This window comes from Megascapheus bottae, chromosome 15, assembly GCF_031878675.1.
Source record: "Megascapheus bottae isolate mThoBot1 chromosome 15, mThoBot2.hap1, whole genome shotgun sequence".
NCBI lineage: Eukaryota > Metazoa > Chordata > Mammalia > Rodentia > Geomyidae > Megascapheus > Megascapheus bottae.
In genome coordinates, this window is record NC_143523.1 from 33,624,497 (window position 1) to 33,638,857 (window position 14,361).

The 14,361-nt window shown below is 34.5% G+C and overlaps 1 protein-coding gene across 1 annotated transcript in view; it reads right to left on the reverse strand.

The window, feature by feature from the left end:
- Pcdh15 (protocadherin related 15) overlaps positions 1-14,361 on the reverse strand; it is a 514,067-nt gene that overhangs the window by 141,635 nt on the left and 358,071 nt on the right. Inside the window, exons 18-20 of the mRNA XM_090346943.1 lie at positions 13,753-13,832; positions 12,386-12,479; positions 2,678-2,806 (exon numbers count right to left, since the gene is read on the reverse strand). Of these exons, the coding sequence (XP_090203069.1) occupies positions 2,678-2,806; positions 12,386-12,479; positions 13,753-13,832 (303 nt within the window). The remainder of the gene's footprint in view (positions 1-2,677; positions 2,807-12,385; positions 12,480-13,752; positions 13,833-14,361) is intronic.

The window sequence follows — 14,361 nt, forward strand, 5'->3', positions numbered from 1 at the left end:
GTGACAGTTACACTTAAATTTTACAATGGGAACAGGAGTCATAACGTGAAATTAATGAAATACTTAATTATCATTAGGTAGCAGTAGCAGGACATTGTGATGAACCAAAATTACATCTAAATCATTACAAGTTTTCTAAATCTCCAGGATCAAGGGGATATAGCCACTTTGTCTGTGTTCCTTTCAAGTTTGTACAATCAAGATATTTCAGTTTCATTTAAAATAAAAACCCCAGGGGCCGGGAGTTTGGCTTAGTGGTTAAAGTACTTGCCTAGCATGCACGAAGGCCTGGGTTCGATTCCTTAGTACCACATACATAGAAAAAAGCCAGAAGTGGTACTGAGACTCAAGTGGTAGAGCTCTAACCTTGATTAAGTCCAAGGACAGTGCTCAGGCCCTGAGCTTAAGCCCAGGATTGGCAAAAAGCAAAAACAACAAAAAAACAAAAACAGACATATGATATCGCCTAATGAATGTGCCAGCTAAAATGTATTATATGATAACTTCTAGGATTCATATTGCATCTTTTTATGTTTACCATTTCACATTAAATTAGAGAATGAGGAGAGAAAATAAGGTTACTACAATAAGTTTTCAGAAGAAGGATCACAGTGCTGTTTTTAAGGAAAATATTTTTTTTTTTCAGCTGTAAGTACACTTTAATAGTGATGTAGTAGGGATTCCTTCTAGCCACATCCCCACCAGCTTCTGTTGTTAATAGATTTCTTAATAATGGCCATTCTAAGTGGAGTGAAGTGGAATCTCAAATTGTTTTGATTTGCATTTCTTTTATGGCCACAGATGTGGAGCATTTCTCCACGTGTCTATAGGCCATTATTATTTCCTCTTCAGAGAAGTCTCCAAGTCTTTTGCCCAACCTTTTAACTGGATGATTGTTTCTTTAAGGATTTATTTTAGAGATTCAATCAGAGAGCCAAAATAATAGGATGGATGAAACATATCCTCTTTAACAAACAAATGGTGATGCAAAATTGGTTAAACACCCATAGAAAACTAATGTTAGATCCTTCTAAGTCACCCTGTACCAGCATTAATTCCAAATGCATCAACAACTTTGACATAAAAACCCGATGCCCTGAGAATTTTACAGGAAGGAATAGGAGATATACTAGGTCCCCTTGTCACAACTAAAGATACCAGAGCATTTCATGTTTGTTGCAGCATTATTCACCATAGCTAAAATATGTAACCAACCCAGATGCCCCTCAGTAGATTAATGTATCAAGAAAATGTGGAATTCTATGCTCTCATCAGAAACAATGACATCACCCCATTTGTAAGGAAATGGAAACACTTGTAAAAAAGTCATATTAAGTGAAGTAAGCCATACTCAAAGGAACATAGGCCCCATGATTTGTCTCATTTGTATTACTTATTATATGTCTAGGAGTTTCCTAGCCGAGGATCACAATAACTCAAAAGCTTTGTGCCTATGGTCATATAGGATAAGGCTAAGCAAAATGAACTCCAGAGTATGGAAACAAAGTTTATCCTTGTGGTTGCTGTTTTTAATGAACCGTGTGAAGTTATTTATTTTCTTTTTTTCCCCCTTATGGGTTCTCCCCTGTTGTTACTGTATCTGACTTTGGTAGCTGGTATATTGTATATACATTTATTTGTTTAGTTGAAATAGGGAAGGGAGAAGAAAACAATATGATTGGGAGAGGAAGGGGTGAGAGAAAGTGGTAGAAAAGCATGGGAAGGGGTATCAATCTATGTTCAAGAAGTAATGTTCTGACAAATGTAATTAACTCCTCTATACATCATCCCGATAAGAAAATAATATTAAATTTAACTCAAAATTAAGAAAATACTTTATTGTGACTTATTTTTTATTGACTACACCATGTGGGCTTTATCACTTCAATAAGTTATGGAATTCCACACAGTATTTCTATGCTTGGTTTATCTGAATCCCTTATAAACCATATTTGACTGAAAATATTTGTTTTCAACAATATCACAGGCATAATATCATTTGTTTATCAGTATGGTTAGTTCATGTCTCATATATTTGGACTTGACTATTGTTTCATTACTTCTTTTTCAATTTAAATTTTCTTGCTTTAATTTAATCAGGAATGATGATTACCACACCTATGACTCTCTGTGGTTGGCTAGTATTTCATATTAGATTAGAAAAAAAATAATTATGTTATTGCATATACTATTTGTTTTAATTGTGATGTGTCATACAATCAACTTCTTGTGCTTTCATTATACAATTTTCTTTCAGTAGATTACTTCCAATCTCTCCAAATTTATCTGTTAAGTGTTCACCTTTCAGAGCCAATTTCAGCCTCACCACCTTTTCTCTGTGCTCTCCACATGCTCTTAATTGACATTTCATCTATGGGGAAATAAAATAAATATACCTACATATATATGAAGACTACAATAATTATACATAAATTATTGCCTAAATTACAGATCATCAAAAAGTGCTAATCATTCATTTAATACATTAAATCTAATTTTACAGAATAGTATTTCCATATAAAAGCTCTTGAACATTAAAAAATATAGAAGATAATCCATTAATCATTTAACTGATTTGATACACTGGATTTCTTTTCAAGATCAAAAAATAAGATGTATCAACAAGCAATACACTTTTACTCCATAGCCATAAGGTAATCAGACTTATTTCACTTACCCTCACTTGACCCACAAAGGCATTAGCTTCCTCCTCCACCACAGATAAATTTCTAGGAAGATATGGATCGAACACTGGAGCGTTGTCATTAACATCTGTCACCACCACGTTCACTGTAGCAGTGGAAGTCTTGAAGAAAATGACAAAAAATATTAAATATGAGAGGAGCTACTTTTTCATTTTATTTTTATTATTGAGGTAATGTATAGAGGGGTTACAGTTACATTCACCAGATAGTTGGTGCATTACTTCTCACACATTGATACCCCTTCTTATATTTTTGTCCCCATAACCCTCCCCCAACTCCCTCACAATCATCTTGTTTTCCCCCTTCTCTTTCCTATTACAAATAAACAAATAAAAGAATACACAATATACCAGATAACACAGTCAAATACAGTAACAATTTGAGATTAACCAAAGGGGAAAAAAAAAGAAGAGAAATAACAGAACATTAAGAACAACAATCACTCAAGATAAAACTTGTTTCCAGCCCAGGGTGGTGGCTCATGCCTGTAATCCTAGCTACTCAGGAGGCTGAGATCTGAGGATCAAGGTTCAAAGGCAACCTGGGCACCAAAGGACTGGAGACTCTTATCTCCAATTAACCTCTAGAAAATGGGAAATGGGGCTTGGCTCAAGATTAGGGCGGTAGCCTTGAGCTCTTTAGAGCTCAGAGACAATGCCCTGGCCCAGGGGTAGGGAAGTAGCCTTGAAATGAAGAGCTCAGGGACAGAGACCAAGTTGAATTCAAGCCCCATGATGCACACACACACACACACACACACACACACACACACACACACACACACACACACACACACACACGATGTGTCCATTCTTCTATAAAATTATTTTATGATGAATCTCTACTTTTTGTGAACCAATAAGTATGCTGTGCCTTAAAAATGCTTTAAGTTAGGTGTGGTGGCTGAGATCTGAGGATCAAGGTTCAAAGCCAGACCAGACACAAAAGAAGATTCTTATCTCTAATTACTTCTAGAAAACGGAAATTGGGGCTTGGCTAAAGGGTAGGGTAGTAGCCTAGAGCAGAAGAGCTCAGGCAGAGCTTGCAGGTCCAAGGGTAGGGGCTATCCTTGGCTGAAGCGCTCAGTGCCCAGGCATGAGATCAAGCCCCATCACACATCGGTGCGCGCGCACACGCACACACACACACACACACACACACACACACACACACACACACACACACTTGGTGTCCATATCTTAGATATCCTTTCATTTAGTCTCATCCTATATGACCTTCTATATCTTGGTTTAAAGCTATTATAATCCTCTGCTAGGGGAGTCCTAGATATGTACTAATTATTACAAATGAGGGAAACCATTGAGCCTATGTTCCTTTTGGTCTGGCTTACTTCATTTAATGTGATTTTTTCCAAATTTTTCCATTTCCTAACAAATGAGGTGATGTCATTTATTTTTATTTTGACTTCAATGAAGTGGCCATCCAGAAATTCCTTCTTTGGTTGGAAAAACATCTCATTTTTATTTTGAATCGTTAGTATTTAAATACATGAACTAACAAATAAGTTAAACAAAACATATAGCATAAAATATCACGAAGTAAAAGTATTATATGACAAGTTAATATCTCTGAAAATAGTACTGTTCATGGTTATATATAAATAAATAATTTTAGTTACATATACTGGTCATAAAATTAAAACTTTATGAACATACAACTCTGGGGACAATAAGAATGCAAGTCTCCCATTACTATGTGACTAAAAGATACGTTTCTGGTCTTTTGCAACCAGAAAATATTAGATATGCCAATGACATGGACAGAATTCAGATACAGTTCCAGACATGATTCAAATGTGAGAGTATACTCTGCAATCAAAACCTAAGTATGGTTCGTAGATTATATGCAGCTCTGTCAGATGTAGGGTAGACAGCTAAAGCACAAAGAGAATGTATAAAGGAAAAAGCCTTGGATGTTACAGTGTTACAATATTAATAATAAACAGATGAAATACAGGTGGGAAATGCCCAGATTCTGTTGAAAACTTCAGTCCCATTCAATTACTAATACTACAAAATGAGAGAGACAGAGAGAGACAAAGGCAGAGATAGATAGAGACAGAGAGATAGTGACAGAGACAGAGACAGAGACAGAGACAGATACAGAGACAGAGAGAGCTGTATAGCTCACAACCATAATCCTAGATACTCAGGATGCTGAGATCTGAGGATCACCATTTGAAGCCTGCCAGGTCAGAAATGTCTTATCTCCAACTAGCCACCAGAAAGCTGGAAGTGGAGCCATGGCTCAAAAAGGTAAAGCAAAAGAGCTCTGGCACACAGTCAGGCCCTTAGTTTAAGCCCCACAACCTACAACTACAACTACAACAACAAACATGCAAAATGTCTACTAATCTGCTAGTGATTTTGCATAGAGCTAAGGTGCTAGTGTAGCTGAAGACATTCCTTGGAATAACTTGAACTGACAAGTCATAGTTGGATTTCCTAAATTCCAGAAAATAAGTCTTGATAAATATCTCATGCTTTCTGTTGAGGTGACAGAAGTTTCACAGCATATGACAAACAGGGCATAAAAACTTGATGTTTGCAAACTCAGATTCAAACCCCAAGTTTGAATCCTGAATCTATAAACAAAAACTTCCTCTATTTAAACAGAATCCATAGCAGTTATTTTTGTAAAAAACTTTAATGTGTGTCTCTTAGATTTTCATAAAAATATTCAAATACAAATTGTAGTTTTAACAGGCAGATTGTAGGTATTGTCAATGGCTTTAAAAATGTTATTATAAAAGTGGTATACAGGGCCGGGAGTTTGGCCTAGTGGTTAAAGTGCTTGCCTAGCATGCATGAAGATCCGGGTTCGATTCCTTGGTACCACATACATACAAAAAAGCCGGAACTGGTGCTGAGGCTCAAGTGGTAGAGCTCTAGCCTTGAGAAAGTCCAAGGACAGGGCTCAGGCCCTGAGCTCAAGCCCAGGACTGGCAAAAAAAAAAAAAAAGTGGTATACAGAGGATCACAGTTAAATAACTCAAGCAATGAGTACATTTCTTTTTGAAAAATGTCACAACTTCCCTAGCTCTCTCCAGTTTTTGCCCCAACCCTCTATAAGGTGTATAGCTTATTTTCAACATAGTGTCTAGTGGGTATCACTGCTGCACATTTTACAGTTTGTTTCACCATTTCTGTGTTCACCGCTTTAACTTCCCAAAGACAGATAAATGTACAAACAAAAGAAGAAGAAAACAAAAACAACAACAAAGAAAAATAAACCAAAAACCTCTTGCTTCCTGCAATTTTGATACATATTTTATATGGTCAGATGCACATAGCCATACAGCATTTGTGAGCCACTCCTAAGAATAACCTCCTTTTGTCTCTGTGTAAATGCCTAGAGACCGAAATCATTGATCATGTACCGCTGACTTTTTTTTCTTTCATCATCCAGTGTTTTTAATGTATATATTTATAGTACATTCTAGTTACTATGTAAGGGAAATCATGTGACAAATGTTTCTTTGAGTCTGTCTCACTTCATTTTTGATTTTTTCCAAGTATTTCCATTTCCTTAAAAAGGATACAAACCCATTCTTTAAGATGGAAGAGTAGAATTTCTTTGCTAATATATACCACATTTTCCTGGTTGCTTTATTGTGGCCTTGCTTTTACTATAGTGTATAAATGCCCAGGTGCAGAATTGCTGGGTTGTAGAGATGGCTTATTTTTTTTAATGTGTACATATGTCTTATCTATTGAAATTTCATGAAATTATTCTTAATGATTTAGAAATAAGTACAGTTTACTAAAAATTGAAGATGTTTATACAACTGTATGGACAGAAATGAATAGAAAATGGTTGTCAACACAAATGTCTGTTAATATAGACTTCATATAGTATTCTTATGCATCCAATGAAATAATATACAGTAATAATGAATATACTACTGGTAAAAGTAAGGGAGCTAGGGGTTGGGAGTTTGGCCTAGTGGTAAGAGTGCTTGCCTAGCATGCACGAAGACCCGGGTTCTATTCCTCAGCACCCCACATACATATAAATAAAAAGCCGGAAGTGGTGCTGTGGCTCAAGTGGTAGAGTGCTTGCCTTGAGAAAGTCCAAGAACAGTGCTCAGGCCCTGAGCTCAAGCCACAGGACTGGCAAAAAAAAAAAAAAAAAAAAAAAGTAAGGGAGCTAATGGATTTCATATATGTAAAGCTGGGTGAGAGGTCAGACACAGAGGCCTACATGCATTTGAGTAGTGAGACTGTTATTTACATATCTCTAGAAATAAGAATGGAACTTGGAAGAATAGGCAAGTTTAGTATCACATTATATGATTATTATGTACATACTTTTATGCATGTATATTTTCCATGAAGTCATTTAATTTAAAGCTGCATACATGTATATACAAGCATTATGCACATATATGTATATATATATATATGTTTAGCTCAAGGCTACTGTTCTATCCCCTGAGCCACAGTGTCACTTCCACATAATCTCTTCCTACACATAAAGGGATTCAAATGTTTTCTGACTAGATTGAATTCAGATTCATTTTATGATTTTATACATTTCCAAATGTTTTCCAAGGAAGCCACACTGCTTTTATAACAAAAAGTATTGAAAAAAATAAAACAAAAATCTGTTACCAGATACAAGTTGTGTCAGAGGTAAAAAAACAAACAAACAAAACACACACACGACAATTTAAAATAAGCTGTGTTTCATAGTTACATTGCTTTTCAACTTGCCCAAGGGTGAACTACGCATTAAAATTGACAGCCTGGAGCCAAATTTTAAGACTGGCCACAGTGGAATTTGCTGGCTATTCTTTAACTACCTGACTCCTTTTCTACCTGCCTATGTATTTGTAATTCTGCATCAGTGTGTTTTGCTATTTTTGTTCACTTCAATCTTTTAACTGCAGATTGTGGATATTAGGGAGGTGTATGCTCACATATTCTTTGGTATCCACCATCCAAACTATAACTTATAAATGGATAATATGTAGGAGAAATGTTCCACTTATTGAAGTAAGAACTAAATAAAAAGCCTAGCCTTCTGTGCTATATGGGGGCTGATATTTATGAAACACTTGAGCATATTTCTCCACGTCCCACTGGACGAAGAATCAATATTGCTGGCAGAAATAGTAAAACACACAGAGAATAACGTCTTGCTTACCTATTTCTTAAGAAGGCTTCATCTGTGTGATTACTCTGAAGGTCAGATTTTTATCTTTTCCTAATTTGTATTACTAATATTATTACTTTTGCAAGTACCACTACTGCTATTAATGTCATTGCTACTACTACTATTACTAGTAATAATAATCAATATCAGTACTCTTACAGAGTAGCTGGCTTCAACTGTTTAGCTCCTGCTTCCACCTTGGAGTGTTGACATTACAGATGTGTTCCACTATTGCCTGGCTCTAGTTTTGTTTTTGGTTGTTGGTTGAGGGTTGTGTCTTTACTGAGGATGAGTTTAAAGTGTAACTATAACCAGCTCATATGCTTTGTGAACCTACTCCTTTCCTAGCAAATGCATAGTAAATATAATTTCTCCCCTATATAAATTTGTTTCACTGAGAATTCAAAACCTTTTAACATTTTTTTGAAAACAGGTCAAATTCAACGTTCAATTCTCCTCTCTACAGATTTAAAATGCCTGGGATCATCAGGGCATATCAGCATTGTCCAGTTTGTCGATTGAGATGGGGTCTTATCATTAACTTTTTTGCATGCACTGGCCTTAACTCACAGTTCTCCTCAACTGTTTCTATAGAATAGCTAAAATTTCAGTCATGTGCCTCTTCACCTAGTGAGCATTGGCCTATATAAGTCAATGTAAATATTTTCAGCCAGATTGAGAAAATTTTTATAACTGAAATAAGTGTATTTTGGCTATTTCCTCTGTCTGTATCTCTGTCATCAGATCAGTAATTAGTGACCAAAGCAATTTGCTCAGTCTTTAGTGAATAGATTTCTTAGTCAGTTGAAAATATTTAGGCTGCCTAGAGTTGTATGGGAAGCTTTGTTTCCTGGGATTGATATAAGGAATATGTAGATTCTATGGTCCTCAGATCAGAAATTGTTTCCTGAATATAAGTGAAGCATCCTTTCCTATCTAAGGCTTCAACTAGAGTTTGAAAGGTTTCAATAGTGTCTGAAAATAGTAATTTAAAGAGTTTTCTAGTGTACTTGTTTTCTAGATGACAGAAAGACTCTTGAAACTTTATTACCAGATATCATCCCGGCATTCTCTTAATGTTCATTCTAAATATGATTTTAAAAACTGCTTAATGGGGCCAGAAGTTTGGCCCAATGGTAGAGTGCTTGCCTAGCATACACAAAGATCCGAGTTCAATTCCTTAGTACCACATACATAGAAAAAATCTGGAAGTGGTGTTGTGGCTCAAAAGATAGAGCTCTAGCCTTGAGGAAGCCCAAGGACAGTGCTCAGGCCCTGAGTTCAAGCCCCACAACTGGCAAAAACAAAAACAAAAACAACAACCAGTGCTTAATTGTGCTGGACTTATTGCTTATTGTTTATAGACATTTCTACTAAAGTTAATCGTATGATTAGTTGACAAATTATATCCCTATATATATATATATGTATATGTGTATATGCCTGCTCATGCACATATGTGTGTATATTATCTAGAATTTTCAACTGGTGTCTTTCAAACTCCATCAGTGCTCATGGCTAGTCAGATTTTAAAAATGTTATGGGATATTTCTAGAAAACATAAATCATATGTTTCCTCAAATTAAAAAACAAGTAAAAGAAATGCAAACATTTGAGTTCTGAAAATAAATTAGATAAAATATAAATCCTAAAAACCAGTCCATTCATAAAGTGTTCATCCAAATTTATTTCAGATAAAACCCAATACTGGAAAAAGACAAGTAGCATTTTTCTTTACAAATTTTGTGAATTAATATATAATCAGTAATTGAAAATAAATATGAATATGAATATTGCCATAAAACTACATGTTGACATATTAAATAAGAAATCCTTTGTACAACTTAAAGATAATCAAATATAAATTTTAAAAATTCATGATTTTATTATACTATGCATTCTAGCTAAAAAAGTTAAATAATTTTATAATAAATTATTAATATATTTAGTTTATATGTTTGTTGATCATAATTGGCAAATTAAATTTAGAAATGAGACACATAGGCTAAAGAAAAATCTTCCAATATTTTGTTACAAAAAATAAGTAACAGTCCAAACAGTGGAGCTCTCTTCATTCCTAGCCCCATTTTATGACTCTGTGAACATTTCCATGCTTACTCTGAACATTTATATCATATAAATTGCTGGTAATCATTTTGATTTAAGTAAAATCCCACCACCTATGGTCTATGTTCATTAAATATTTATCATAAAGACTACAAGTATTAAAGCTAAAATACTGGTTTTGTTATCACTGTTTAAGGATATCAACTGAAATGTTTCCACCTGAGGGTTCTCAAAGTCTTATGTAATCAGTTCCTATTTCAGGAGCTGGATGTGCATACTTACATAAAACTACATCTCTAAAATTATATAAAATATTAAATTACCTGAAAAAAATGTCTGAAATTAATTCTAATCTTTCAATCCAGACATTTGAAAATAGAATTTATTCAGAAGAAAAAATATGTAAGCTGGATGAAACTTTACTGGAATAAATTGAAAAAATGGAGACCTGGGCATGCTGAGGCACTTGACCAAAAAGAATTGAAATATTCTAATAACCTACTGAAAATATCCTTTGAGAATAAAATCATTAATGTCAGTCCAAACTTCCTGTGTTTTGAAGTGGGCAATACCTTGACTAGTTGTTTGTGACCATGCCAGGAATCTATGTTATTTATTTTCCATTCCTTACCTTAATTAAGAAATTTTCTTTTCACAGGCAGATGTTAAATATCCTAGCTAATATAACTGCATCAGTTTCTAATCTACATTATGACATAGCTCACAACTATGCAATATCCTTCATGATTTTCTGTAACAAGTCTTAACCTAAATATCCTTTCTTTGATTAACTCTAATTATACCACTTAATATATGCAAAATATGTTCTATTTTTCCTTTTATTTTCTTCCTGTGTTATTGCCCAATCAAGCATTTTATTAGTCACTCATTTATTTTTAGGAATCTCACTACTGATCACATTTATACTCCAGGCCCTATAAAAGCAGAAGACATTACACATGAAAAAAAAAAATCCCTCTTACCTTTCACTTTCGTTCATTATTCTACCATTTGAATGGCTTCTACGTGTCTTGACCATCTCCAAAACTATACTAAATGTACATTTTATATTTAGGATAATATTTAATGTCTGAAATGTCAAATACTGTACAGTAGAAAATTATGCATTTACCAAATTTTACTAATTCTTCCTATTATTTTCTCACTTTGATAGATTATTAAACAATACAAGTATCTCTTTCATGTTCTTAATATAGCAATATTTTCTTAAAAGTCATTCTGAACTAAATGGAAGGATGGCATTTTCACATATTCCTAGCCAAGCCATCACATGAATCAAATAAGTCATTTTAAATTAATAGGAGATTACTATTTTAAAAGACTGAAACTTATTTATCTATTCTGGGTTTAAAATTTTTTCAGACAACAGTGATTGGCACTAAAACAATTAGGTAAGCTGAATGAAAATAAAGAAATGGCAAAAATAAATAAATAAATAGAATTCTGCCCATGATTGAGTATCATAACGCTTAAAAATCTGGATATGTAGTTTGTAGAATATGGTAATTCAAAGAAGATAGAAGAATAACTAATTTTAAAATATCATGGAACATTGGAAACTGAGCTAAGCAATGGAGAGTACTTAACCAGCAGTCACATGGTCCTCAATCACAAGATATGCTGAAGAAAGACTAAATAAATGTATTTATTCTTAACATTGACTTTGGGCTCCAAAGGAAGTAGGATGCATCTTCTGGATGGAAGTCCAGGTCAATTTTATTTTCCATCATCATACTGATGATCCTCAGGCTTATCAAATACTTGCTTAGTATATAAACATGTGTACCCATAAATCTACCTATAATCTCTGCCTCCAAAATTACAGTAAGTGAAGAAGGCTTCAGCATGGTAAACCTAGAAGAAGAACACATTTTCCAGTTCTGTTCCATTAAGAGGCACACGTAGACTGCTGTTTAAAATAAGGAGGTTTTGTTGCCCTGGTAGATTGGAGTGTAATGCTGATCTCAAGTGCCTAAACTGTTAAATCCATGGTTCTAACACAATATCTCACTCAAAGTATTGGGTGCTTTAATTAAAACAGTTCTTTAGGGGAAAAAAGGAGGAAATAGCATTTCCTCTAATATGAGTGTTACACGTTAATTCGTGACTATAACACATTTATTTTAGCATTTTATTCTTTTCTTTTTGCAGTCCTGGATATGAGCACTATTCTTGAACTTCTTTTGCTCAAGTCTAGCTAGTACTGTAACACCTGAGCCACAGTGCTACATTCAGCCTCTTCTGTTTATGTGGTACTGATGAGTTGAACCCAGAGCTTCATGAATACTAGCCAAGCAACCTAACACTTAGCTATATTCCCAGTCCAACACATTTATTTTAGACCATATGGCCACAAGAATCAATTTTTTTCGTGAACACTAGGTTGAAAACCCTGTTGCATAGCATGTACTCACCCCATCTGGCCTGCCATCTGAAGCTGTGACGATGAGAATATAGCGATCTGTACTCTCTCTATCCAGGGCTTTCCCTAAGGTTAGAATCCCTGTACTAGCCAGAGAAAGAAAACACAGTAAGACAGAGAAATTCAATGTAACAACCTGTGTTCTTTCTATACTATCTTAGTTTGCTTGGTTTCCAACTCAGACATCAGAACTTCCACACTTAGGATGGATAATACTAGGATTCAGGTTGCAAATTACAAAAGGCTTTTTAAGGCTCACAAGTTTCTTAGCAATAACAATAAACTTCCAAACTGAATAAGATAATTGCCATGACTATCTTCTAGTGGGAAAAAATCAAATAAAATGATATTTAATTCATTCCAGGAAGAAAGTTATCTATCTTATTTGTGATTATTTCTAAATGAAAAGACTATTACATCTCAGCAGTTCCACAATTTTTTAGTTGCAGAATGATTTCTTATAAACAATATACATTATCTTCCCATTCGTGGTCATATGTATCTTCATTATGGAAATGAAAAAAACATGTAACATATAATTGGATAAAATCTGTAGATAAAAATTTATCTTTTGGGTGGGGGCAGGGGCAGAAGCATAGCCTAGTGGTAGAGTGCTTGCCTAGCATGCACAAAACCCTAGGTTCGATTCCCCCGTACCACATACTCAGAAAAAAGCCAGAAGTGGTGATGAGGCCCAAGTGGCAGAGCACTAGTCTTGAGCAAAAGGCTAAGGACAGTGCCCAGGCCAAAAACATTTTTTTCCTAGCTATTTAAGAGGCTGAGATCAAAGAATCATGGATCAAAGCTAACCTAGCAGGAATGTCTGTGAGATACTTAGTAAATGACAGAAAATGTAGGAAATTATGCTGTGGCTCGAGTAGTAGATGTTTGGCCTTGAACTAAAGGATCTCAGAGACAATTCCCAAGCCCACAGTTCAAGCTTCAGGACTGGCAAAAACAACAACAACAACAAAAATGCCTTGTTTAGAAGATTATTTTGAATAAACAGAGCAGTACTAAGTTACTTCCTGTAAAACTGTCCTTGTCATTAGACGTAATTGACAACTTTAAAGGCATTCAATTAATCTAAAGCTATGCCTGCAAATGAAATGTTTCCACCTCAGTGGATTTTAGTTAATAAAAATTCTTAAAATATATAAATAGTGTCCTGGGTAAGATTTTCAAGTTCAGAATTAGCCTCCTAGTTTTCATTAACATTCATAAGGGAAATAAAAGTAAAATAAAACTACAGACAGTTGAAAGTTTCTGATTAAAGGTCTGTTTCTTTATGAATATTACATTATTAGATGAGGAAAATCAGGTTATAAATCACTTTACTTTTAACTTTTCAAAACTTACGTTTCTGAGAGATTAAAAACTCTCTGGGGATCACCATTTTCAATGGCGTAAGTTATAGGGTCTCCCTCTCGATCGGTTGCCTTAAAGAGAAGAAAAAGAATTCAATGACCAAGTGGTTTATAGAAGATTGAAACTCAGAGCACCATCATCCAGCTCACTGCTAAAAGAATATAGGTTTTGACCGGAATTGTGGCTCAGAAGTACAGTGGTTGCTACTGAAATCAGGGTTGCTTGAGTCCCTGAGTTCAAACCTCAGTTTCACCAAAACAAAATAAAGATTTAATATATAACCTAAAGACAAGGTGGAGAATAAAGCATCTCATGGAACATCAGTATTTCTGGAAGTTTTCAAAAATATTAATTAAACCCTTCTGAATACAGTTACAGTTTTTTAAAAAATGGATTACAAAACAAATAACATGTTTATGAGTCAAAAGCAACAAGTGTTTGTAGTCAATTCAGCCACGTCAATAAGTGCATCTGATTTTGAGTCAGTAAATTCTTAGAAACACTAAAAGGGTTAAAATATATTTATCTAAATGAGAAATATTCATAGACACCAGGAAAAGAACTTGTGAAAAACAAAACACTTCTCTAAGCTATCATTCT